The sequence below is a fragment of the Pagrus major genome, chromosome 7 (genome assembly GCF_040436345.1).
Source record: "Pagrus major chromosome 7, Pma_NU_1.0".
NCBI lineage: Eukaryota > Metazoa > Chordata > Actinopteri > Spariformes > Sparidae > Pagrus > Pagrus major.
In genome coordinates, this window is record NC_133221.1 from 24561256 (window position 1) to 24587860 (window position 26605).

Consider the following 26605-nt stretch of genomic DNA (forward strand, 5'->3'; position numbering starts at 1 on the left):
TGCGGAGAACAAAAATCACAATTACCCCCTCATTATGAGCCTAGTGCAGAATAAAACATTCTTGTGACACAGATATGAGTCTCAAAACTAGCTTTTGTTCTTATTCAGCCCTGACCCGGTGAAACAAGATGAAAGGGCAACACTGAATAAAAAATCTGTACTGTTAAGGCCTGATGTAACACACACTTAAGCCCAGGAAAAACATTAAATTTGCAGTACCATAATAAGGGATCTTATGTCTTTTAAGACAGCAGTGATGGGAGCAGGCTGCGTAGAGCCGAGCTGACTGAGACTAATGTGTGTCCAGACGACGGCGAGGCGCTGTCCTCTCACTACGCTACCTGCAGGCGATCTATTCCTTTTAAAATCTGGGTCAATAGCAGACGTTACACCTCCCCCCGGGCTTCCAGCAACACTGTGGGGCCGGAGCATGTGTTTAACTTTCACGCTTTGAATTTCAAATGCGGCCCATTCTGGCATATATTAGCCATGCATAAAAATATGTCACAAGTCAAGTGAAAGTGCCTCTTTACTCCTGGAGATGTTCAAAACAATATGCTATGGGTGTAAGAATGAGAGTGTCAACATAAATATTAATGAAAATGTTTCAGATATGGAGAGTGAATTCATTAACTGCGAGCATATAGCTTATTCATACTAATATATACAGAATTAGTCTCTCATCTCAACTACTAAGACCTATGATGCTGCAGTGAACTGGATTTTACACCCTTTTTTCATCACTGTGCACAAAACTGAAAGCAGCAGAATCATGTCACAAATAACAAACATATGCCAAGTTCCCCTCTATTCCCAAATTGGGGCAGCATCACCACGGGGATCGAGGTGGCTAAGGCTCAGACGATGATTTGTAAAGGGACAAAGTGGCACAGTACCCACCAGAGCGTGAATTCAGGAAGTCTCTTCCACCCACAGAAGGTGAACAAGGCCTTCAGCTCGTCAACACGAGATCTCGAACCATTTCTCTGACACGAAGGCCACAGGAATCAGTTGTCTCTCGGTGGGGGAGGGCCTGCCAGAGAAAGAGGTAAGCACATTAATCGGACTCATATTGGAGACTACAGGTTTATAGGTATCACACACTTAAAGGGGCTCTGTGGTACTTAAGTGTTGTGTTGGAAGCTGGTTGTAGCGGACTCCATTTCTAAACTAACGTTAGCTAATGTTGCTACCTGTTAGCAGAAGACAGGGAGGCTCTGAGACAAGGCACTGGAGAACATGCATAAAGTCACATCAAAATAAAACACTTGAATTTAAAGGTGCAATATGTAAGAACTGGCCATCTGTCAAAATCATCCTGAAAACAAATAGGGGGCAGCATATCCAAGAGGAGCCACTAACTACTGCTAACTGTAGCTGCCCTTCGCTAGTTAGCTCAGTTAGCCGTGCAGCTAGTGGCTCTGACTGGGACCTTAGGGACCAGGGGAGTGTTAGTGTTTACGGCGCTAGCAAGGGACCTTTGGACCAGGACTGGCCAGAGCTAGCTGGTTAGCATGCTAACTTCAGTAGATATCTCTACCACACAATACATAGACATTATAAAGAATAAACTGCCATTTATTCACATTCTCTTGATAATTTTTGTTAATTTTTGAATGTTTTCAACTGAAACTCACATATTGCCCCTTTAAACGACTTAAACAAATTGGCCACAGGCTTGTAGAGGCGACCAAGAGAGACGGGGAAGGTCTCATTTTTCACACCATGTTACGATCTGCTCATATACGGCCAATTATGAAGTGATTAATATATAACAACTTCTACAAATTGTTACATAGGGCCCCTTTAAATTTAATGCTTCTGAAGACCTTTCCAAGATCATTTTTAAGAGTGATTTTTTTCTTATTCAGGTACTGCAGTTAAATATAATGTTAAGTACGTAGTATATCTATGGTCTCGTACAGATGAGGGTTTTATGTAGGAATATGGTTATTAGAGTGAGTTAGGTTTAACAAGTGTGTGTGTTAAGTGAAAAAAGAAAGAATTAGGTTCAGTGGTAGGATTAAAGATGTTCACACACGAACTTGACCCATTTTGACAAAAAGAAACTAATTGAAATTTGACTAATTAATAAGTCCTAATATTCATAGAATTTAATTTAACATTTTAAGGACACGCAGGCACCCTGGATGGATGTGATGCAGTTTGATTGGTTACATATTTATATTACATCCAATCAGTATTATTTTGGCTGTCAATAGTGAGCCTTTAACCAGAATTGATTCTGGAGTGATATTGCTGAGCAGGTGCTTTGATAGGTTTCTTACTTCATACATTTTCCAAGGCTTACTGTAATAATCTCTCTAGTTAGCCTTTAGTGCCACTGTCAACATTGTGCCATTGATCAGAGACAAACATAAACAGAGATAATCACATACCGATCAAAGATTAATCATCAATGTTCTTGTTAAACATGAGCGATTGTTTCAATCTTTCCAAGACTTCACATAAATAAATCTTCGGACTATTTACACCAGATGAACGATCCTCCCCCCGGTGCCAGAATAATGAATCTGTTACAGGGTTTGGACACACAGAGTAAGTGTGACCATCTTTGCTGGCCCTGCAGCCTCAATGACTGTTACTGTTATCCACTCAGACAGTAAACACTGTCGAAGCTCCACCAAGCTCATTCTCTCACTACATATGAATGATAGTTTAAAGTATAATACCACAGTAGGTCAGATTTCTGTGTCAAACACACCTGCCTTGTCAGATTACATCACAAAGAGAGAAACGTCTTCACCCGCCGAGAGGAATGAGTTCAAACTCAGAGTGAGATGCGAACACACCAGTGACTCACCAATGTTACGTCTCTTGCTTTTTTTTTTGGTGTAATGCAACACAGATTAGCTGGGTTGGTAAACATGACTGTGTTATGTAAAGTTTAATGACATCACATTACATGACTTCTGGGTGTTCTTCTGGGTTCAGATTTCAAAGTATATAGACATAACTGTTGACAGACAGATCAGACAGAAAATGTCACTGCAAAGACTTCACATCCCGTTTCCTTACATCTATAAATCGACTCGTTACACAACAGAGAAAATCAGTGGTAGATTTAGAGTTTCGTGCGCAGCTTGAGCGAGCTGAGGCTCAGCCAGGTGTCCGGCAGATGGATGAAGAATGAGGCAACGGACAACAGCATTAAAGGCAAACAATGTATGTGTTGATTTGCTCCGACGGGAGCTGATTGTTGTTCGGAGTAACAGCAGAGCAGAGTGGGAGGAATCCAAGCATTTCATGAAGAAACAGTGCTGGACATGATTGTTATTTCAAAGTGCTGCTGCTCATCTGTTTGTCACTGTCGTCTTTTTTAATGCTCGAGAGTTATTTGAACATTTATCCCCTCATAAGACCGTGATTATAAGGAAATAGACATTGATTTCTTAACCCAATTTAAAACGATCCAGCTCTGCCATTCAGCGTGGGGTTTCATAATACTCAGGCCATTAGAGCATTAGTGATAATAACTGCAGTGGACAGAGACAAGACTTCAGAAAAAGCATAAAGACTCTGAAGAAATCCACTTGTGCTGTAAACCGTCCTGGGCCGGCTTACCTGTTTCCGTTGTAAGCAGTCTTGTAGACAGGCGTCTGCTGGATCATCTCATCAGTGTAGATGGGCACGGCAGTCCGAACGCACTCATGTGAGCACTGCAGGCTGTCATTGTAGGCAGTGAATATGTCCACCTTGCTGGGCACCCGGGCTGGGGTGAAGTCTGTCAGATTCTGGCAGCTCTCTTCCTGCTGGTGGATCTTGCGCTGATGGCTATTGTGGCGGCCATTTCCCGACTGCGCACAGCTACAAAAACACGCACCAAAGACAAGAAACAAACATAAAATCATACCTTGTACCTTTGGTAGTCCACCAAAGTGAGTGTGTGCTTCTAATGTATTTGTAGAAAGAAAGTAAAGGAATCTTTCCTACCAGTTTTTAAGGACGAGTGTTGTGATCAAGGCTGCGATAACCATAATGAGAGACACAGTGATTGTGATTATCTGGTGAACTGCCAAACCTGCGAAAAAGACAGGAATAAACAAAAGAGCAGAGATTACAATCATTTGCGGAGGAAATGGTTTTTGCCCCTGTTGTTCACAGCGGAGAGCTTCACTTCTCCTTTGTTTTCTGTGCTGTACAAACCCGCTGCACTCTACAGAGTATTGAGGACAGCTCACTTCAAAGGCAGAGGATGACGACCCAGAACAATTTTGCTCTCCAGTAACTACTGATGACACTGTCATCCGCTGCCATTCATAATTTAAGAGTAACATGAATTATTCCATTATGGTGCAGTCGACTGTAATGGATAACCATGTCCAAGTTGTCTCTCAGTACTTGCACAACTTATTATTCTTGTGTCATTAAAGTACAAAAATAAATCCCAAATCATATATGTTCAGTTATTGTTTGACTGTATTTTATTCCTGTCTGTATTAAATCCTACCTCCTGGAGTAAGACCATCCCTGTGGGCTCCACGGTTTTAAAAGTATCTCTGTAGATTTTGCCCTGAGGCTCTTATTTAAACATAAAGGGAGAGCAAATTACTTGATATGATACATCAAATAAAATACGTGATCAAACGGTGATCCCGATACATAGTCTGAACACTTTGAAAAAGGGAGGCATGTTAATGCAAAGTTAGAGGAATAGAGATGCACACATACACAAGCTCTGAAGCTGGTCTGGTAGAGCATTAAATGAGGTGTTGCTATTCTGAGCTTTGAAGAGACACATGTAGAGGACTGTTAGTGGTTATCTTATTAAAAATGGCTTAAATACCAAAACATACAGTTTTTTGGGGGGGATGAACAGCTAATGAAAGTGCCAAAACTAGCCATGCTTGATGAGACAATAAGAACGATGTCCCATAGGATATTTTCATGGACATCAAACTCAATATGACCAACTCCAAGTGCAGAACTGATGCAACAGCACCGCTCACATCCGACCAAACCAAACCTCTCAAAATATTTGCCTTTGGGTTGATATGCTCAATTTTACAGCGTGTCAACTTGATCAACTTACATTAAATCAAACTAATATTTTAAAGGCACACAATTCAGTGTTTTGACAGTTCTGTAGACGTCGCAAGAAAGATAGTGGGCAGCGGAACAAGCTGAAAACACAACGTCTGACAAGTCTCATCAACTTAAAAATGGTGAGATGTCTTTGTGAACACATTGGAAGTCCAATATTGGCCTCCTTTATCTCCTTTTGGCCTTGATTAGGTCACCACTCCCCCCCTGAGAGAAAATATCTCTCGTCTCTTTAGCTGCTACATGCTCCAATATAGCTACTCACTTGCTACAGTACGTGTGTCTGCTGTTTGGTGCTGAGCAGGTAGGATACAAAGGCTCCATTATAACTTTTTTGATTAAAAAATCTGCTGCTGTGTCTGGAATAGATCTTGATTATGGCTGTTATGATTTTTTTTCATAGATTTGTTTGTACTTTTTTTTTCTTATTGGCAGATGTGACAGCACCAAAATCACACTAAAACAATACTAAATACAAAATCCAACAGATACATCCTAATACAAAAAACACATATTTTATTAAAACCTTTATCAACAGGCCCAACAAACTAAATACATAACAAAACATTAAAGACATTTTTTTTAAATAATACATAAATAAATGAAATGCTTGATCCTACTTCTTCTTTATACACTGATTTCATTATTATACAGAAAACATTTATTACCTCTCAGGATGAAAAAGATCTTTCTTTGGCAACAACAAAAGGAATACATTAGTCTGGTTCAGTTCAATAGTCTTTCCAGCCTTCAACTTCAATAAACTTTACCGATCTATCACACTTTTTCCCCCCGTTTTTCATTTATTTCATTTCTTTTTGCAACATCTCCTTCCAAAATAAGGTGAGGTAAGTTTGTGGACCAGAAAAAAATTAGTTAAGAGGATGGATGGACGGATGGATAGATAGATAGACAGATAGATAGATAGATAGATAGATAGATAGATAGATAGATAGATAGATAGATAGATAGATAGATAGATAGATAGATAGATAGATAGATAGATAGATAGATAGATAGAAAGAAATACAGAAATACAGAAACCAAACCAAATTGTGCATGGAAGATTCATCACTACAGCTAACCTTTTCACGTGATAGTCATTTCATCCATTGTAAATATTAAATTGCTGCATTTAAGGGAACTATCGATGCCCTGCTTCACTGTAGAACGGCTAATAGACTTCAGTATTTCTGTGGCACTGCGATGCTCTGTACCAAGTATCTGAACCACAGATGGAAACAGTAACTTCAGCCAGGACTTCTCTGCGGGTCACCAGCTTTTCTTCTGTTCCAGCACATTCAAACCAACTGTTACTTTGCATGATGAACTGGGCTGTTTAAGATCTACTTGTACTCGTCTGACCCCATTATAGAAAATCTTTATTGGACACAATTAAAACCCAATTACAGAGCTATCAAACGGACAGCAGGGACACTGGTTGAGATAATCATAACTTGTGCAGATGGGATTTTTCTCTGTTTCGTAAACAATGAACGGTCAACAGAGAATAAATCTTTTTTTTAATTGTTGTTTTGACTCAAGAAGGATTATAAATACAATAACCTCGGTATAATCACAAATCAGAGCGATGAAAACCAGGCATCATGATTCCACCCACCTTTGTGACATCTTCCAGGTATCTGGTTTGGTCTGCTAAGCTGTCTGGACAGTGCAATGCCATCAAATTACTCTTTAAGTGAATGCCTTTTGCTTCTTAACTAGCTTGTACATGTGAATGTGTACCGAAGGTTCTCTGTTCGCTCCCTTTGTTCTGTATGACTAAAGTACAAAAGCATTGTTCTTCTTTAAACTCTTAAGACTCCTGTGTGTGCTGATCTCTCACTTTAGCCAGAGGACAGTAATCCACAAACAAAATACATGTCTAAAGTGAGGATTAGTGTGAGCCTATTCAACTGCACTGTATGGTTGGTGTTGTGTATGTGTGTGGGTGAGTGATAGAGCATGAGAGCGACGAGGACACAATGACACACTGCAGCAGGTGACATGCTGCAGGAGGGAGGGGGAAAAAAACTAAAAAGAAAAGCCGTCATGATGAAAATGCCCACGTGGGCCTTACACATCTCACCTCTCCATCAGCCAGCTGCCTGGCTGCTGATCCAAGCCAATTTGTCTTCGGAAAGGCTCGAAAGGAAGTGCTGCTCGGTCATTTTGGAAAAGCACACGGCCTCTCCTCTGACTGCCAGGACAGCCTCCTCTTGGATAATAAACTTCTGTGGGCAGGGCCGTGCAAAAAGGCAGGCCAGGTCAACCTTGGATTAATGATATCTCAGGCTGGCTCAGAGAGAAGCCTTACCTTCCCCGTGCAATCAGAGTCCCTTGCCCCAGCAAAGGCACATTAACTTATCTGGCAAGTCATTTGCATTTCCCTCATATCCCGTCCCTATCCTCCCTCCTCTGCCTCCTCGCTCTGCCCGTCTCCGGCTGACGTCAAGGCTGTTAAGTTGAAAGCGTTCAGTTATAAATTAACATCTGTCCGAGTTCAGGCATAATAGAGCTTGCCCCTGACCTTGATCAATAACTAAGATCTCTGCTGAGAATTGTTTCATTCTATATTCATGTAAGAGTGAAAGGGGACACTTTCAACTCAGGGGATTTCAAATTGAAAGCTGCACTTTGCAAATTTGTCCTGTAAAATCGCAGCTGATTAAATCACATTATTGCGCTCAAAATCACAAGTAAAACAGAGCTCTCATAAAGGGCATGCAGGCATCGATTGGAGAACATCTAGCAGCCCCGCCAGCCTGTGATTTTATGCCGAAGGAATCCAATTGGCTCAGTCAGTAAACATGAGCACACTGTGTGTGGTTTACTGGTGCTATGCTACATGTTTCAGGGTATTTAAGTCCAAACAGCTCATTAAGAGTTACTTCAGGCTGCTTTGTGGAGCCAAAAATATGCATACTGCCACAGTACAGCTTTCTAGTGAAACAAATGAACCCAAGAACCAGAGGTTCAGCAACACAAACACCAACATTTAAGTCCATTATAACCTCATTTTCAGGGTAGTACGTTCAAGAGGGCGCACGGATAATAGAGCAGATAATGACATGGGTGACAAATATGGGTGCAGAGGCTAGTTCTATTTTGGTCCACAACCGCCAGTTAGAGGGAGGGGGAAAATTTGGCCCGGCGATCTAAAACTCATTGTGTCCTGGCAGTCAGGCTGAAAAATCACCTTTGGCAGTCACCTTGCTTTGGAGATACCTAGTTAGGTTTTGTTTGGTCAAATCACTGCCAAACAAAGCAAGGCAGAGCGGGAGATTGATAGAAAGAGAAAGAGACAGAAAAAAGGAAGGGACAGACAGCGATACAGGGATGAGGGGGACGGCTAGCTCGTGACCTCTGTAGCAGCAGGATTTGAGCCCCCATCAGTGCTCCCAGGAGAAAGTAAATTAGATTTTGGGCCTTGTTGTTCATGACAGCTTGATGAAGATGTCAAAGAAAATCTTGGTGGTTAAATGAAATCTCTCCTCGCTACCTGTTTTTAATAAAAGATGCCCAGCTTAAGAGCAAAAACACAGCATGCAGACAATAAATGTGCTGTTTGTAGCACCTCTAAAAAAACTCCTCAGCATGGTTTCTACCATTGTCACGTCACATTTTCTTGGCATACTAAAGGTATTAGAGATATGTGATAATAATCTAGCTATGTGTTTCAGCAGCTCTGCTAGCTCCTGTCAGATAAATGTGGATTATATTTACGCCTCGACATTTCTTGTTGGATGAGTAATTAGTGTATCTCTAAGCCTGGTTCTTTCAATTAGCTCTTTAGTGGCTGAAATACAGTAATCAGCCATCGTTCAGTCGATGCGCTGGTACGTGGTTATTTGTTAATGCTGCTCATATAGAAGCATCAAAACTGAGCTCTTGCTAGTCGTGGTTATTAACCTTAAAGGTCAGCAGTAACTTGAGCTTGTCTTTTCACGCAGAATACCTGCTAAAAGGCCAAACTGTGCGATTTTAAAAATTAATAAGTGATGAAGACCATTTTATCACTTTGAGTCAGGAACAATAAACCTGTTTTAACAGCAGACATTTTGACTTGTGATAGTGGGACAAGCACACGTGTTATAGGATTAAGGATGGTTCTGGTCTATTCGAGTGTCCAAGTAAACCATGTCAGTGTGGAAGTGAGCCAGTGTGCACAGAGCCAGGACCCTGGGACAGAGGCAGATAAATGGAATGGTCATTCATTTTATCAGTAACACTCGGTATGCATGATATGGATTTTTCTTTTTCTTTTTCTCTGTGTTTGTCGGTGGATCACAAACCAACTTCCAAGGTGCAAACACCCACCTTCTCTATTGGAGTGTGAAAATGCTGCACTTGTTACCTCATTGAAAGCAATTTGGCTTCATATTATCAGCTCTACTTATCAGCTCGAACTTCACTGATACCAATAAATAGCCTAAAATATACATTTCCCAATATCGAGGCCAATATATATTGTAATTAGCTCCTATGCTTCTCCTACTGCGACTTGTCGAAATGTCTTCTGTGAAAAAATCCCATTGCTCAAATATACTTCTCGTAGGAGAAAGTTCCATGAGTACAGTATTTTCTCACACTGTCTGAACACAAACAGTCTCCACGAATAAACATCGCTCAAATATCGGACATTATTCAAGCTGTCATGACAGACAGCCCCCTGCAACATTATAAACATATTGATAATCAAAACATCGTACTTGTGGACGTATGGATGACAAACGAGTGCGAACATACTGTTAAAGTGCTCAAAGACAATTCAGCCTTGGCATGCAACCATTTATACGGCAGTTTTTCACCTTAATGAATTCGTTATTGTCAATCTGCAATTTACATGGTGAGCTGTGTGAGAATGGCTGGAACAGCGGGCAGTTTGTCCTCTGGATAACAATGCTATAACGAGGCAATGCTGGACAAATGATGAGGAAAATGACTATTTAATTACTATGCATGTATGTATGAGTTATCGTCGGCTTTAATTGTGTGTGTGTGTGTGTGTGTGTGTGTAATGGACTGCCCGTATGTAGTTGTAAGCCCTATCAGGAATCCATAGCAAAGAGCCATTTAAGGCTAATGGTGCCTACACCCACGCAGTATTGGCTTAAAAGCGCCTGAAAAATGTGGGAAAGGCCCCTCATTTGTAAAATGGAGTTGCGGCTTACAGAGGCTGAGCCACCTCACACCCACACAGCACAAAGCACATTTGTTCCGGCATATTCAATACGCGCTAATACGCCGCGTGACCCCTCCAAGATCGCCTCTCCTCCAACCACCGTGCACCTGAGCAGGACGGGTCGGGGGGACGACTTCCGTCAGACGCGGCCTGCTGATGGTAAGGAATTGCCAATTAACGTCGGTGTCAAAGTGTCAATCTAGGTTGATTTCCACCGAGTCACCAAGCAATCTAAAACACTTTCTGAAGAAGAGGGTGCTGAGAGAGAGAGGGAGAGAAAGACAGAGAGAGAGAGAGAGAGAGAGAGAGGGAGAGAGAGGAGTGGGACAGGGAGGGAGAGGAGGGGAAAGTTGAAGAGGGAAGGATCAGAGACAATTACTCTACATGCCTTTCTCTCAATGTCAAAGGCATCGCTGCATAATTCAGTCAGGCTGGGTGGCAAACGCTCGAATGGCCCCCCTAAAAAAGGGGGTCATCAAAGTATATTGCTCCGATGATGACACCCCTTACTCGTCTTGCGTGCCAGCCTGTAATAGGAACAGTGAGCAACACACAGCTCATCCTGTTAACAACAGACAAATGGAGATGACTCCAATTTTCAGGTGGGTGTAAAATGGCATCGCTACTAAGCTCGCTTCAATCAACCATCTTGAAATCCGTGGACTGTCATGTTGGTGACAGGATGTATTTTTTACCAAACAAAGCTTGGCTGAATTGTTTAGTGGGCCGATGGGCTGTAAGAACGTATCACGCACCTGCAATGTTGTTATGATTTGAGTCCCAATTCTTCTGTCTCCTCTGTCATCCTCTCTGTCTTTGCTGTCATCTCTCTGCAAAACTGAAAATCTCTCAAAAGCCCAAATGAATAATCTCAAATGAGTTTGAAGACAGGGGGGGTCATAATGAAAATCCTGCCCTAATCCTTCTGATTGACAGAACAATCTCCTCTATCCAAAATAGTGTCTCAGTCAACATCTGCACTCCTCTTCCTTCAGGCTGATGTGTCAAGCCATGAAGAAAGAGCTGAGCAGCGGAGAAACAGAAAGTGAAGCAGCATCTGCTCGGTCTGGCCCCTTCATCTCCTCTTGGCTGAGTTTTGTGTAAATCAGGGAAAGGGGGTTTGACTCTGCACGCCTGTCACCAGGCATCAGCGTTTAAGTCCAGATTTAACGCTCGAGAAAAGGAGATTCATTTTTACCCACTTTATTGAGAGTCAATACGGAGAGTAATGGCAAATTTATTGGATTGCCATGGTAACCGTTGGGAAAAGTGGTTTCTCTCTGTCTCTCTGTGCGTCTCTCTCTGTTGAAGAGGCTGTATTGTACGCCTCTACAGGTCTACTGCAGGTCAAAATGCTGCATTACAATGTGCACTGAGCGCGCTTCTTTAAAAATAGATTCCTGAGACACTTAACATACATTTTACATGGGCTCACTTTGCTCTACAGACTTACTTATTTACACCATTCATTTAACCCTCCTCTCCCTTCACCGACTTGACGAAGTGATTTGAATTGTTGCCAGATGGATGTATTTGTTTTAAATAGCTTCTGGCTCCTACACTGGATGTCGTCTTTCGCTTCAAACAGCCAGTAAATGTGTCGGTTTGAGGGAAGCCACGACACGGCTCCACGAGGCTTTACCACATCTATCAGGAACACATGGTACCTTTCGCTCGGTCCGAGCAAACCTGAAACATTTAACCCCACGACTCTGAGACCGTCTAACAAGACCCAAGTTATCAGGAGTGGCTTTACCGACTGCGCTTTTAATCATCTCATACCCATAAAGGAGCTGACAGCTCCATCTGCGTGGAGTAGAGGGGGGTCGCCGGTACTAGCAGCACAATCACTGGGAACAATCAGTGAGCATCTGGAGGCACCACAGCTATAACCCCCCCACCATCGCTCCTCACCTCCTGCCTCTCCTCCCACCTCCTGTATAATGACCAGAGGACTGTGAGAGCAGGATCAACAAGAGGCAACCAACGAGAGCTGCAGCATACTGACAAACTCCGAACTAAACCCACTGAGATAAAAGGACCAATTCATATTCTCATGTTCACATATTTTCACTACCAAGCTGTTGAACATTCCACTAATATTCCAGTTTGCATGCATCCTCTGATTAACAACCACAGCCTCCCAGTTTCATTCCTTCAACCACCTTCTTAAAAAGGTCAGTGTTATGATACTTCTGCATATCCAAGCCTTTCATAATATTTTAAAGTATGTGGGACCTAAAATGTTGACTTTTCCTCTGTGCATGCATGTGTACCGTGTACTGCAGGCAAGAGGCTGTGTGATGCAAATCGGAGGGCAATACCTTATATTATGCTTCATTAATAAATGGTACATTTATAGCTCATTAAACTTCATTTAATTGTGATTTCACTGTGAACAAACAATGAAATATTTTACAAACACTTGTTTATAAAGCAATTGTTTATTGTAACCTATAGTCTCTTAGTCTCTAGATTGTAATCTATAGTCTCTGGTTCAAACTTTAATATCAGCTAATGGCTTTAATAATATCCAATAATATTTAAGATTGATTTATCTATTTTTCTCAGGCAACATCAGCACTTCACAACTTTATTTTTTTTTAACAATTGAGTTAACTGCAATTTCTCATCATGTGAGCTGTGATTTAAATGAAGAAACACATGTATCTGCAGCTTTATTTATTTATTAACAGTCATTTACGCAATTTGTTAAAAAATTAAATGAAATTGTATGATTGGGTGCAGCTAAATTAAAATGTTAGGCACACCAGTGCCATCAGTGTAAAAAGTGTGTCTGAAGCCCTGATTAACTAAAGTATAATTAACTAAAAATGTACAATTTATTAATGATGGTTATTATAATGTGTTACCACGGGGATAACTATTGGGACACGTATTTCAAATGTACTCTATGCAAAGAATAGAACCAGATGTATCTATCGCCATAACCTTACATGTCTTATTTTGGAGTAAGGCCTTATTTTGCAAAGCCAAACTAACCAGCTGTTTACACGACCTGTATCAAATGGAATATTGTCATATTCTGAATAATAGCCGAAAACTATTAGCGTGCATGTAACATAGCCATTGTCTCAACGCAGAAAATCGTTTTACATTTCAGTTATTAACCAGCATGGATGGATTGTCGGTGCTACTTACTTCTAAGGCTGCAATTCATTAAACCACAACTGAGACCTGTGTGCTGACAGCTGACACCAGTAATTGGAAAACTGTGCATGAAAATAGTCCAAAAGAAGAAATTCTAACCTGTTAAATGAGACGGAAAGCAGGCAGAGTGTATTTGCTAAACGCCCTTTAAGCTGACTGTGGGCAACAATAACTTCTGTATCCAGAGAAAGGCTGTGAACTTGTTGGATTTTCCGCGACGACACACAGACTTGTCTCCTTTGTTGTCCTGCGCCGTCGATGCCAACAGCGCGTGGGAGTAAAGACACGTACCCTGCAGTCAAAAAGTGCAACACAGACAAGCTGTGGCGAGCTGTCGTGTACTTTCTCTGTGTCATTAAGCTTTCCGACCAAAGCAAGCTGGCTGGCGAAATGTCACACAAGAAGAAACTAATGAAACAAGCACAGGAGTCGTCCAGGAATCCATGGCTCATTTCTTCACACTGACCGACCGCTTCACACATTTTTCATGCAGTGTTTTGATCCTTGCTGGATCTCCATCAGGTTATTTTGAGTTTTCCTGCGTGCAGCCACAAATCTCCATCACATGTGTATAAAATCTTCTATAACACATTATTGCAAGAATTTGCAGACTTGTTCTAATATTCCCAAAACACACTGACTGACCTCATTCACACTCAAGTCACATCACATTTAAAATAAATGTGGAATATGTAAGAATTGGCCATCTGTCAAAGTCAAACACAAAACAAATAGGGTGAAGCATATCACCACCGCTGCTGACTGTAGCCGCAGTTAGCCAGTTAGCTCAGTTAGCCGTACCGCTAGCGGTTCAGACTGGCAGCTCAGGTGGCCCCTTTAAGTTCAAGACTCATCTACCATCATTTTGCTAGAGGGAATTTATATTTTTTTGTGAACTCAAAATTCAAATAAATGACCTAAGGGCATGAAATACAGTCATTTTAATAAAATGCCCGACCACAGCTACCAACAACACTGCAACGCCATTCTGGCCCCAGGTTTCCCATATATGGTGATACAATGAACTAAATGAGTGAATGGTAAGTTAAGAGTGATCAGATCATGCCTGTTGTTGTGTTTACTGTGCAGCGACAACATCTGCCTTAATATGAGGAGACGTTTCATTTAAGCAGGCAGAAAACTTTGACAACTTTTCCAGTGTGCTCTGAAGCTTGCCGCTCTGACTCTCTTTTCAATCTTGCCGGTGAAACAGACTGTCAAAGATGCTCCATCACTTGATGTATTAATGATTACATTGGACCGGAGTGGAGCTAGAAGCTGAAAGGATTCAGACTGGCGCTCACTGTGCACAGTACTTCTATGTTTGTGAGGGACAGAGGCATCTTATAATCGTACCCTCCCCCTCCTCTCTACCTCCTTCCACAAACAAGCACTTGCATCCATGTTTGACAGTGATGTGCGCACACCCCCATACACACAGCGAGAGATGATTACGGTCATGATACACGCATGCCTTACGTGGTTCAGACAAAGTACACTGATGGCTTGCATTTGTGCCAGTTGCCTACAGTTTTCATGAGTCACAGTGACTTAGTCCACGGAGCCCGTTTACTGCAGGGGTGAATGCATGTACTGTAATCTCACAGTTACTGAGAGTATGACTAGCAATGAGTTACTGTAGCATTTTTGAGCTGCAGTGTCTAAAGCATACGAGTGAAATAGTAGTATTGTATAGTATTTTTCTTTAAAAACATAGATTCTAATTTAGTTGTATATGGAACCATAAACTGGTCGTATTGAATTCATGCAGCTGGTAATAATCGTTATTCTGAGCAGCGTTAGTAGATGCAGAAAACGAGTAAACTATTTGATTAGTTGACAATTAGATTAGTTATCTAGTCAATATATGGTATTAGTGTCGTCAAACAGTTTGCAGTCTGTTTCAGATTTCTCAGATCATTCTGATCTTTTGTAACTGCTTGTGCGTTTCCATTATTCCCGACATCCAATTTAAAGGGGCGCTACGTAACAATTTGTAGGAATTTACATGCATTAATTACTTTTGTGTTGGACATATGTGATTATTCATTATAACATGAAAAAATGAGAGCTTCACCGTCTGCCTCAGTTGCCTATAAAAGCCTTTGGACGATTTGTTTAAGAAGTCCAATGCTGCTGGCTAACAGAGAGCAACAGTAGCTAGCGTTTTAAAGTTCAGAAATGGTGTCAGCTGACGTAAACAAACAACAACAACAAAAAAAACATTTTCTCAATCGAATGGGAAAAAAATCCACGGGGTCTTAAAATAGTAATTGTTGGTCACAGTTCTCCACATAATACAGACATGTAATGAGCCACCTGTCATTTCTACATGAGCGCTTTTAGATTACAATTAGCCGCCATGCCGGGGCGATGGGTTTGTTTCTCCCAGAGGTTTACTGTGAGCTGAGGTGCTCCTGTTTGAGACGCTGGATGAGAAAAGACACAGAGAAAAGACAGCAGTTAACATGCACACTGATACTCTGATTACTTAGAGTAATCAAATACTAAGAAAAAAACAACTGTGGGCATAGATCACCTGGGGCTCTCAGGGTTGCATGTTTCGCACGCTGCCCTGCGTGTATTTGAACGCACAAATACGAATGCCGTGGAAAGGAGCAGATCTTGCAGCATTCACCTGAGATAGTTGTCACGGAAATAAAAACGTGTGCGCCCGGAGGATGAACACACAAAAAATGGAGGGAAAAGCTGCTTCCAACAGCTGGGTGCCATCTCAACATGCTGCAGATTCAGGCTAGGTCTGTGCACGCATCAAAGCAAACATACATAATGCATTCTACAGCATTTGAACTGGCGATGCATTTTTCAGTGTAATACATCTCAATTATCATGACATAGTGAGCATGTGCACCAGCCAAACTCCTACTCTCAAAATTAGCCTTAAATGGAAGTTGACACCCCTCTGTGTAAATCTGTTTGAGCATGAACCAGAAAACTTCTTTCAGCAGTGCCAAAGCAGCATTATGTTTAAACCACTGACAGGTCATGCTGTAATGCAGCAGCCTTACTGACTTATGACAAATGCAGCTATTTTATGTTATGAATTTACTGTATCATTTAGGTGACAACAGGATTTGATTGCTGAGGACAACTAAGCATTTTCATCGGGTGCACCGGTGCACCGGAAATGTAGGTAAGCCTCTACCTGTGTGAGAATCTGAGTCTGTTATTGGTGGATAAGTAGTCACACAAAGGATATGTTACACATGTCCTTAACTTCTCCCACTGAATACAATAAAAAAAAAACATTTATAACACCAATGTCACCAATCTTCACTTTATCTGCACTGAAATACAGGTCACTCTTTATGTTAGCCAGCCAGCTACAATAACATTAACCAGTGTGATCTAGTTTTCTTTGGAGTTAAATCACAACTTTTGCTGCCCCCTGCAGATTGTGAGTGTCTCCTCAGGCCTTGCACAGGAACAAGAGAAATCACGAGACTTCACAATTGTAAAACATTGGCTTATTCAAAATGTAGCGAGCAATGTTATTTTTTGGTCAAGAAAAATGCTTTATTCATATTTTAGTTATTTGCACCCATTACTGTTTTTAAGCATTTACATAATGTGTTATGAACACGTGTGTGGGAACTGACAAAAAAGGTATTGCTCAAAATGTATTAATGAGTGAACCTAAATTAAAAGGTTAGGCACACCAGTGGCAGCAGTGCAGAAAGTTAGTCTGGAGCTCTAGATTGTGTCAACTCATCCAATCAAATCCAAATTATGTTTGTTAAAGGATGTGCACATCTACATTAAAATATGCAACTAACATACCACAATATCCTCGGGATACTGAGGTTTAAAATAACATTTCGCTTTAAACTTGGATGCATCTGACAGCTATCTGATATCAAAAAGCTACGGTATGTTTAAATGCAACCAAGAAGCATTCAAGACAGATTAAAATCCCCATTTCTCAAAGCAAAATGCAGTCAAGTTGCCAGAAATTACTTTTGTGAGTAAAATGTTTTATCTACAAATAGAAGTGATGGAAAACCGTAACAATAAGACCCTAGTGTAATAAACCAGAATAATTCTTCAACCAATGTGAGACAGAATAATGTAAGACTCTCCGTAAAACAGTCTCATCTGTATGTAACCTAATATATATGACTTATGTGGCATGTGTATGTGTCCTCTTTTCTCCGTTACCTTAAATTCCCCCTCGAGGCACAAAGTAAATTAAAATTGAACTGGATAAATGCCATCATAAATCATAAGACATTAGCAGAAATCTAGATGAGTTAAATTGTTATGTGAGCTCTGATTATCACCTCACTTTCATTAAGTTAATCACTTCAGAGTTTTTCCTATCCGAGTTTGCATTAATCAGACTGAGATTGAATGGAACGTATCCATAAACTTCCTCAAACACAAAGCAGGAGAGATAAGAGTAAGTGACAGAGACAAAGCGAAGCACTTCTCCCCCGTTAATAGTTTTAATTTCATCAGCAATCCAATGCTGTGCTGTCGGCGTGGTAATTATATCTTGCCTTTGGGCCAATACGAGGCAGACACGGGTTAATGTGTTGTGAAGGCGAAAAGGAAAGTTTTCTACAGCTGTAAAGCACCTGGGCTTTGCTTTGAAATGCGATTCTATTCATCCGCTCTGATGAGACACAGCCGTCTTATTGATACAATAAAGTGCACCCAGTCGTAAAAATCAAACCTTTCTTCTTCTCATCAGCTCTCAGTTAAGAGTGGAGACTGATTTCCTCCAGGATACGATATCAAGCCATCATTTCCAATCACAGGTGGTCTCACACTAACCCCCCAATCAGGAGAAAATGAAGAGATCACAACAGTGCTGACAAGACGATTGCATACTGCCATTTAATTTCACACTCACTTCACTCACCATATATGTATATTTACACCACAGACATTGAAACCTACATTTACGGGAGGAGGCGGCTACAGTAATATAAGCCAAGGGATCAGGGTTTGCTGGTGGTCCCAGTCCAAGTTAAAATGCTGGCATATAGGTAGAGATGCACCGATTTTTTTTTGCTGATCTTAGCAAGTCTTACCTGCCGATTCCGATTTTGGCTGATTCCGATTTTCTTTCTAACGACTTTAATTGACAGCGCACACAAACATTTGTATGTTCAGAAAAAAAAAAGACTATTAAATAGGCCGAACTCTTACATTTTCTCCCAAATTGCAGCAGGTTACAGGACCTTATCTCAATCTCACTTAAACAAATCTTAAAATAAAGTGCTCGAACTGGACAGGTTAACATCCAACTGAAAATAAATGTCACTATATTCCACTTCATATAACATGTTGTAAGCTATTTTTTTTAGTGGCCCGCTGAAATGGTCTACATGAATTACCCTGATGAGCATTTATGCGTATACTGGTGTCTGGGACTCTTATTGTGAAAGGTAAAAACAGAAGGAGTCCTTCTCTAATGCACTGCTATTAAAGTTGTCCTCCCTGGCTCAGACAAAGGAGCCACTGTGTGATTATTATGCATTACAATTTGTCCTGCGGATGCAACTTTGCGGTTCATAAGGTCATCTTAGCACAGCTCCACAAAAGCTACAAACTGTTCGCCGTGTTTCTCAAAACAGCACTCCAGTCTTTGGAGTGAATGATTAAAAACACTTGAGTCTTAAAACAGCAAGAATATATTTTCTTGTGAGCTGACCTTGTAATTGAGCTAAAACAGTGCAGCACTTCTCCTGTACATACATTTCCACATGGCTCTGCGTTTTAAGACATTTTCATTGTAATTGAGTAGGAGGTGGCCAGGGACTATTGATCACCCTTACTGCCTAATTTTATGACATTTATATTAATGCACCAAATGGGAAAGCTTCAATTAGCATAGTGCTTGTTCATAAGTTGTTAAACATGACTTATGTTTTATGACTACCTGTATGGTCCATTTAAAACGCCGTTTTCTCATGGACTTAATGAAATGGTAAATCTAATATGGCTGGCTGAGAGGTTTGTGTGTCTCCAGCACAGAGGACCGTCCATAAAAACCACATATGCCCATGTACAGTGCTTCAGGCACGAGAGCCACAGTCTGGTCAAGGTCATTCACTGTGAGCCGAGCTATTTCCCCCAGCTGTAATATCATATTAATGAAAGGTAGATCACTACTCTGGATCATTAGTCATACATTACTGAGCAAAGGTGAAAAGAGTTTGTCTTGAACAAAAGTTCAGGTTATTGTTTGTTTTTTATTTTATTTATTCATAGCAATTTACTCCACCAATTCCACGCATCATGTATAATGTTTGCCAAATTAATAAGAATTAATAAGTAGGTCCAAATAGTTAAGAATTTGTTGAAGACAGCATTTCAAACAAATTGAGCGTTTTTTTAATGGAGTCTGGGGACTTTCTCCAAGGGCATCAAAACACTTGCCTATTGGTTACAGTTCACCATATTTGTAAAATTTGATATGTTTGCTGTCAATAAAATGTTGTCTTCTCTCATAACTTTAGTCTGAATGCTAACTGCTATATGTTCAGAGGTAAGACGCACTTCAGATACAGAAACAGACAGGCTGGTGAAGCAGTACTGGGACAACTGACACTTTTTATAAGGAAAGAAACGACTTCATGTATTGCATTTAACGTTGACTTTACAAGAAGGCATGAATGGTTTAGAATTTGCTGTAGCCATTTTGCAAAGTCTGTTAAGTTTCTTCTCACTAAATAACTCTTAAAACCAAGCGATTTAGAGTGTATAGACAGTTTAAGAGAGCCTACACATGTAATTTACGTTACAGTGAACCACATGGAAATCAGACAGCGGGCATTCTGCCTGCTGTAGTGGCTTCTTCTTCTTGTTTTGCAGAGGACGTCAGTTGAGGAGGTGGTCCTTCAATGTGGTCCAGGACACGTGTGTACACTGTTACAAGAACATGATGTGGCCAGGAGCACCTCCGAATGTGGTCTGAGTGGTCAGATCTCAAATGTGTCCTCAAGCTGTCCACTGTGATCAGATCACTCAGGATGCACGGTCTGAACTGTCTCTTAGTCTATACTGTAACTGTGAGAATGTGATCCCACACTGGCTTCCCACATGTGAACCCATCAGGAGGTACCACTACTGGTGATCAAATCATGGGGCTGGTGGTGGGTGAGAAATCTGCCACTGTGTGTGTGCCCCTTTATACTGTTATTATTAAGTTGAGCATTCAAGGTTCATCTTACATCTAGATTTTCCTGAATTGTAGGACTACGTCCACAATGGCACCCAGTCACGTGATGCTTCTTTGGGTATAAAACTGAACATTTCTGAATCAGTCATTTGTTTTGCTTGTTGTCATTGTGTGTTGTGTGTACATTGCTCTATGGATCTATAAGGGTCGTGGGTATACATATATTGAAAGCTCATTTCTGAATTTGTTACACATTTGAGCTAAATTAATGTAATTATAATTAATATTAACACTACCTTGCATACTTCATCACATTACAAACAGAATTCATGAACTTTGCACAACATAAAACGATCCTGATTCTCTTTAAATCCACTCTAAATCCACGCTGTTCATTTCTGTGCAATGCAGGTTTGCCGTTTGTTAGCAGTGATATCATAAATTGTTAATCATCTCTGGCTAAAGGTGAACTGAGCTATTGTTTTGTTAAAATGACCACGTGCAGAATAAAACTAAGGCACAGACACTGCAGGCTTTCAAGGAACATCTTCACAGCACCGTATCTGTTTTGTGCTGAAGAAATACAGTCACTACAAAATGTGACTTTCTTTCAGCTTACCCACAGCTCACACTTAGCGGATAAACATTCAGTGTCTCACCTGGTGTCTCCCCATATGGCTTTGGTGGTTTGACAGTCTCCACGAAGCTGACAGTGCCCTTGGTGGTGCTTAGCCTCTTGGGCTCTGGTGTGGTCACCACAGTGAACGTCCTTTGGGAGAGCCTGGTTGTAGTGCTAGTGGTTGCGGCCACTGTGGTAGTTGAGACCCGGGTCGACAGCGTTATGTTGGTCTCCGGTTTGCCGTCGTCGTCTATGCTATCTGTCCCTGTGGGTCCCCAGTCGATAAATCCGGCCACTGTGGTAGTCCGGCCCTCCTGAGACTTGTCATAGCTGTCCCATTTGAGCTGCCTCCTGGCTCGAAGTAACAGCCTCACTGTGTCTCCTCTGCTCCCGCTGGATAAAGCTGCAGGAGCTTCGGCTATTACAGCCAAAGGATCGCCTGTCTCCTTTTGAGAGTATCTCAACCGGCACTCCTTACACGCCGCTTGTCCTTTATGCACTGGCTTCCGATGCTTTTGACCCTTGACTTTAAGCCCTGCCCTGCTGTCTTGGAGTGGAGGGATAGGGTTTACGAGCCGGCGGGCCAACGGGCTAACTGTTCTCCACGGAAGCTTGTTGGGTGTGTCCCAGAGCGGCTGCCAGCGAGGTCGTGAACGAGGCACCGGTTTGGGCGTGAGTTTGATCCCCAGGCCCTGACTGAGGGGACTGCACACGGAGAAGTCCAGGGTGAGGTGGGTCATGGCCAGCAGGATCCACACCCGGTGTCCCACACAGCTGCCTGGCCTCAAAGCAGACGGACTGCAGAGAAGGGAGACAGAGAAAACGTTTTAGATTCAGACACAGTTCATTTTATGTTCAGACCATACAAATCAGGTAAACTCCGTCTCCCGCCTCCAAGCGAGTGGCCTATTGTTAAGATTCACATCTGTATTCACCCTCCATTTGCACTCTCGGCAAACTCCTACTCCACAACTTCTTACACTCCTACTCAATTAAGCTTCGATAATAATTAGCTTCGCAGAGCGCCTCTTGAATTACAGTATAAAGGTCAGACACAAAGTAAATGTTGTTAAACATGTGAAAGATTATGGATTTGCACTCCTTGCTCTCAGCTGTCAGAAGCAGTAAGAACTTATCCTCCTTGATGTTACAGATTCATATCAATCCAGGGATGATTGCAACGACACACAAGGTCAGGCGTGGTTTAGCTGATCATCATATTCTGCATTATCTCCCCCAGACACAAAGTCATCTGATTCCCAAAGGGCAATTTGATTATGCAGTGCAATGATCAGGGAGGTAACACGCAATGCCAGCGGAAGACACAGCATGACAGGAATACTGCGAAAATCCTCACCCATACGGTTATTGCATTAATATATTCAACACCAAAGTGTGTCCCGAAGTGTCCTTTGTTACTGTACAGAACTCACTTCTGCTCGTCAACACGATGGCAAGGTGATAGATAGGCTGGGCGTTCAGGCCGGGACCCCGCAGTAGAGTGATTTTACAGACAACCTTCAGTGGCCCCTGGGACAAAGCTTCACATTGATTCCTAAGGGAGAAACCTCATTATGGGGCTATCTTTCATCTCTTCTGTCCTTGGCCAATTTAGGCCCACATGGCGGACTCATTTTGGAGGCATCACAGAGGTGATGATGGATGGAAAAGTGTGAATGGGTTCATCAGCTGTCAGAGGCAACAAAAACACGGCCGTCAATTCCGTTATCACCGATTTATGTTTCAACAAGTTTCCAGCTATAGTCTAACTCCACTGTGGTGACATCTGACAGGACGGACTGGACCTCCGTTGGGGATGTGGGTATGTGAGAATTGCTCGAGCCTGTGATGGATGGGAAGTGATTCTTCCCAGATGCAGATCTACATTATTGTGTGTGTCAAACTTTAATGTTCACAACACAAGATTTGATGGATTGTAACTGCCTTGCAATAGATTGAACATATTTTTTGTCGACTCTGCTTAATAGAGATGTCAATTTTAATCGGAGTTTCAGTCTGTCTGACCCTTTGCACGGCCTGTTTTCCTGTCAGAAAACCAAGCTATTCTTGTTCTCTTTGCTGATACAAAATGGAACCAATCGGTGATTCTGGAGTTTGTACAAAGCAGCTGCCCGACAGTAATGTTAGCTTGTACCCTCAGGAGGGTGGCTGATCTCAGTAAAAGGTAGATTAGGATCATTCGACATATTGGACAAGTAAAAATATGTTGAATTATGACTTAACGCATCACTCACATGTGGTTATGTTAAATCCAGCATTCTAGTATGAAAACAGCAGGACTTTTCAAGACAATTCAAGCGATGCTCAGTGAGCTTAGTGACTCTGAACGATGTTTTTCTCATTCACCACACCTTTTATTTGAGTTGTGAGGGACCAGCAAACCACTAATCGAGAATGGCATTTTAATTGAGCCATAAATGGTGACTGATGTGGTCGTGAACGAGCGGAGACAAGGTCAGTGTATTACTGACAGTTAAAAATATGGATAATAATTTGTACTGTGAGTGTTTTGGCCCTGACCTCAGCGTGAGATCCTGGCACGTCCCCAATCAACACAACAGAGGCGGCAAGTTTGACTCTGCGGGCCAAAATTAAAGCAGAATCTGATCAATACGGGTTACTCATCACGACTAATATGATCTGGAGCAAGGAGAGAAAAAAAGGGCTGTAAAGTGTTTAATGACCATGTTTGTCGAGCACCATGCTTTTAGCCCTGCTGGGCTTGAACATGGTCGCAGCAATGATGAAGAGTTCAAAGCAGCCTGGAAGAGCAGCCTGAGGGCAGCCGGTAATAAACGATAGAACGGTTATCTAACCAGAGGGAAAACCCATAATAACACTGATTTGTCAAAGGTGACTACTGTGATGTCAGGTAGTTGAGTCAGTTGTATCAACAGACATGGAGCTGGGGCTGGGTACTGATTTTCTAGAGAAATCTGAGCATGTTCTCGTAAGAAATAGTCCACATTACTACTGAACACATTCTATACAATGACCTCATGAACACATCAGAGAGAGAGGCCTTGATAAAGGTAAATCTTCACGTTTCCCCCCCAACAGTTAGCAGTGCAACAACACCGTATTTAGTAGCACAATCAGGACAAACTCGCCTTCCATTTTCACACAACAAATGTGTCAAATCTAGCGGAGCATGCTCAGTAGCGCCCGACTTCTGATGAAGTCACCTAATCTGCTAGTTTGTCAATGAAGTAACAGCTGGTTCAGTCCATAAAACCTCATCAATCAAACTGTTCTTTTCTATTTACTATACTGTGAATACACCCTCCAATTCATCTCCTACCATATTCTAATAAGCTCTTTTTGTCTGTAATTAATATTTTATTTTTTATGGTTACTGTACTGTGCCCTCTAATTGTTAAAGGCTTGATTTGTGTTTAGCTATTTGTTATTTAACTAGCATAACATAGTTTGAGGTGATCAATTATTAAGACATCTTAATTAAACAATTATTATAACTGTGCAATTAAAATGTACGGGTATGAAAGTAATATACACCATCTGGTTATATATAACCAGATGGTGTATATTTCAATAAAATGTCAATCATTTAGTGACATTGTGTATTCAAATGACATAAATATGTTTAAATTATACACAGATTTGTAAAACTATCTTTTAAAATCTAGCACATTTACTTAACATTTCACCCATTTCTTTTATGAATGTATTTCTTCTTATTCATAATCCATCTCACAATACAAGCCCACTGCTGATGTGTTTAGATGTTGATTGGCTGACACCCAACCAAAGATAAAATAAAGTTTAGCCCAGAGGGAGTTAAAGGAACCTTCACTGTCCACCTGTTAAGTGTAATGGTAAGCTTAACACTGGGTCTCCAAGGTTTGCCCCCTAATGTCCATTAAGTATCTCCATCACTCCTAATTGCTTAATAATAAAATATCTATTATGTTATGACTTATTTCAAATAGTACAATTTGAGTATAAAGTATTTTTTTTGCTGAGGTCGTTGGTTTTATACCCTGACAACTCAAACACATTTACATTCTCAAATTCCTCTTTTCGAAGCTAGGGCCATTTTACAACAACAGTTTGACCTTCTCCTGGTGGCATTTTGCAGGTTATGGTAAGATAAATTCAAATAATATTCTCCAAAAATACAAATTCCAGAGTTCAACAAAAAATAGGCAACAAAAAAAAATCCTTCACCTTCAGTGATTCAACAATAAACAACAAAAATAGAAATTCAGTTCGCTACAAAGTTCAGTTTGTCAAAGCTGTCCTGAGTAAACCCTCCCCCCAGGCAAATCAATAAAGGATCTCTGGCAGTGTTATCAGTTCAGTTCAGTTCTTCCCCCACAAGTAACCTTTTCCAGCTATGTTACCGGCCACCCTGCACAGTACACCTATTGAAAATACTGCCTTTGAATACAATGATCGAATTATTTTTATTATTTGCGATTCAGAATTAAAATCCTGACGCCCCTAAGTGTAATTATAAACACCACTACACTACAATGGATATAATTTCAGCATGAACAGCACGCGCTACAGATTAAATGGGTTGCAAATAATATTTCCTCAGACTTGTAGTTTCATTATTCAAGAACAACTCTCTAATATTCTTTGACATCTCGCATTGTGAAATATCATTTGGAAGTGTGCTGCACAGATGGCAGATAAAGTGCCGTATTCACAGCGTCAACATACCAGATTGCTTTCTGGTGGGAATGTGTGTCTGGTGTCCTATTTTATGAGCACATGCTTATCGTGCCGTCATTATGAACTTCACTATATAGTTAAGCCTCAACAATATGGCAGGAAATCCCTTTAGTGGAGATTGTGACGTCTCCTCATTCTGTACTGTCAATGCCTCGCATCATCGCAAAGCATTGTGGTTGTACATGCAGTTGCTGTGGGGCATACAGCTGACTGATGTCCATTGAAAAACACATTAAGCAGAAAAACTGATGAAATGCTACACTGGAGGAGGCGGGCACATTCCTGTGAACATGCCTATTGGAGGACTGGGGGAGGTTAAAGTTGACTGGAAGCTACTTTATATGCATTATCCAGCCAGTTTCAAGTCCTGGATCTCAGTATGCCAAGTCCATTCTAGAGCCAGACATATGGGGAATGAAATTACTTTGTGGAGTTGTGGAGTGGTCCGTTAATTAGCGTGTCTGTTGGCCTGGAGGACTCGGGTATGAAGGTCAGCTTAAGACTTGCTGGAATGATGATTTCAACCAGGACTTGACAGACAGCAGATGAAAGCGGGCCGGCCTGGGCTTCTGCTCACACACACACACCGGGAGAAACACAATCTCTGTGCATCGCACGTACACACACTCCTCGAGCCTCTTCCCTCAAAATACGCACAGACAGACACAAACACAGTGTTTTCTGTGTACGCCAT

General features: G+C 41.3%; 1 protein-coding gene across 1 annotated transcript; it reads right to left on the reverse strand.

The window, feature by feature from the left end:
- Positions 1 to 960: 960 nt before the first annotated feature.
- Positions 961 to 26605, reverse strand: ajap1 (adherens junctions associated protein 1). Its single transcript, XM_073470216.1, has 5 exons — positions 26601 to 26605; positions 21230 to 21987; positions 3955 to 4042; positions 3586 to 3828; positions 961 to 1033 (listed from the first exon to the last, which is right to left on the reverse strand). Exons 1-5 carry the CDS (start codon positions 26603 to 26605, stop codon positions 961 to 963), a joined length of 1167 nt encoding a protein of 388 aa, XP_073326317.1.

Excerpts from the sequence above, each read along its gene's own strand:
- ajap1 (XM_073470216.1), bottom strand. Across the intron at positions 4,043-21,229 it reads GCCATATGGGGAGACACCAG|GTTTGGCAGTTCACCAGATA; the intron begins GTGAGACACTGA and ends TCTTTTTCGCAG. Across the intron at positions 1,034-3,585 it reads ACTGCTTACAACGGAAACAG|GCCCTCCCCCACCGAGAGAC; the intron begins GTAAGCCGGCCC and ends TTTCTCTGGCAG.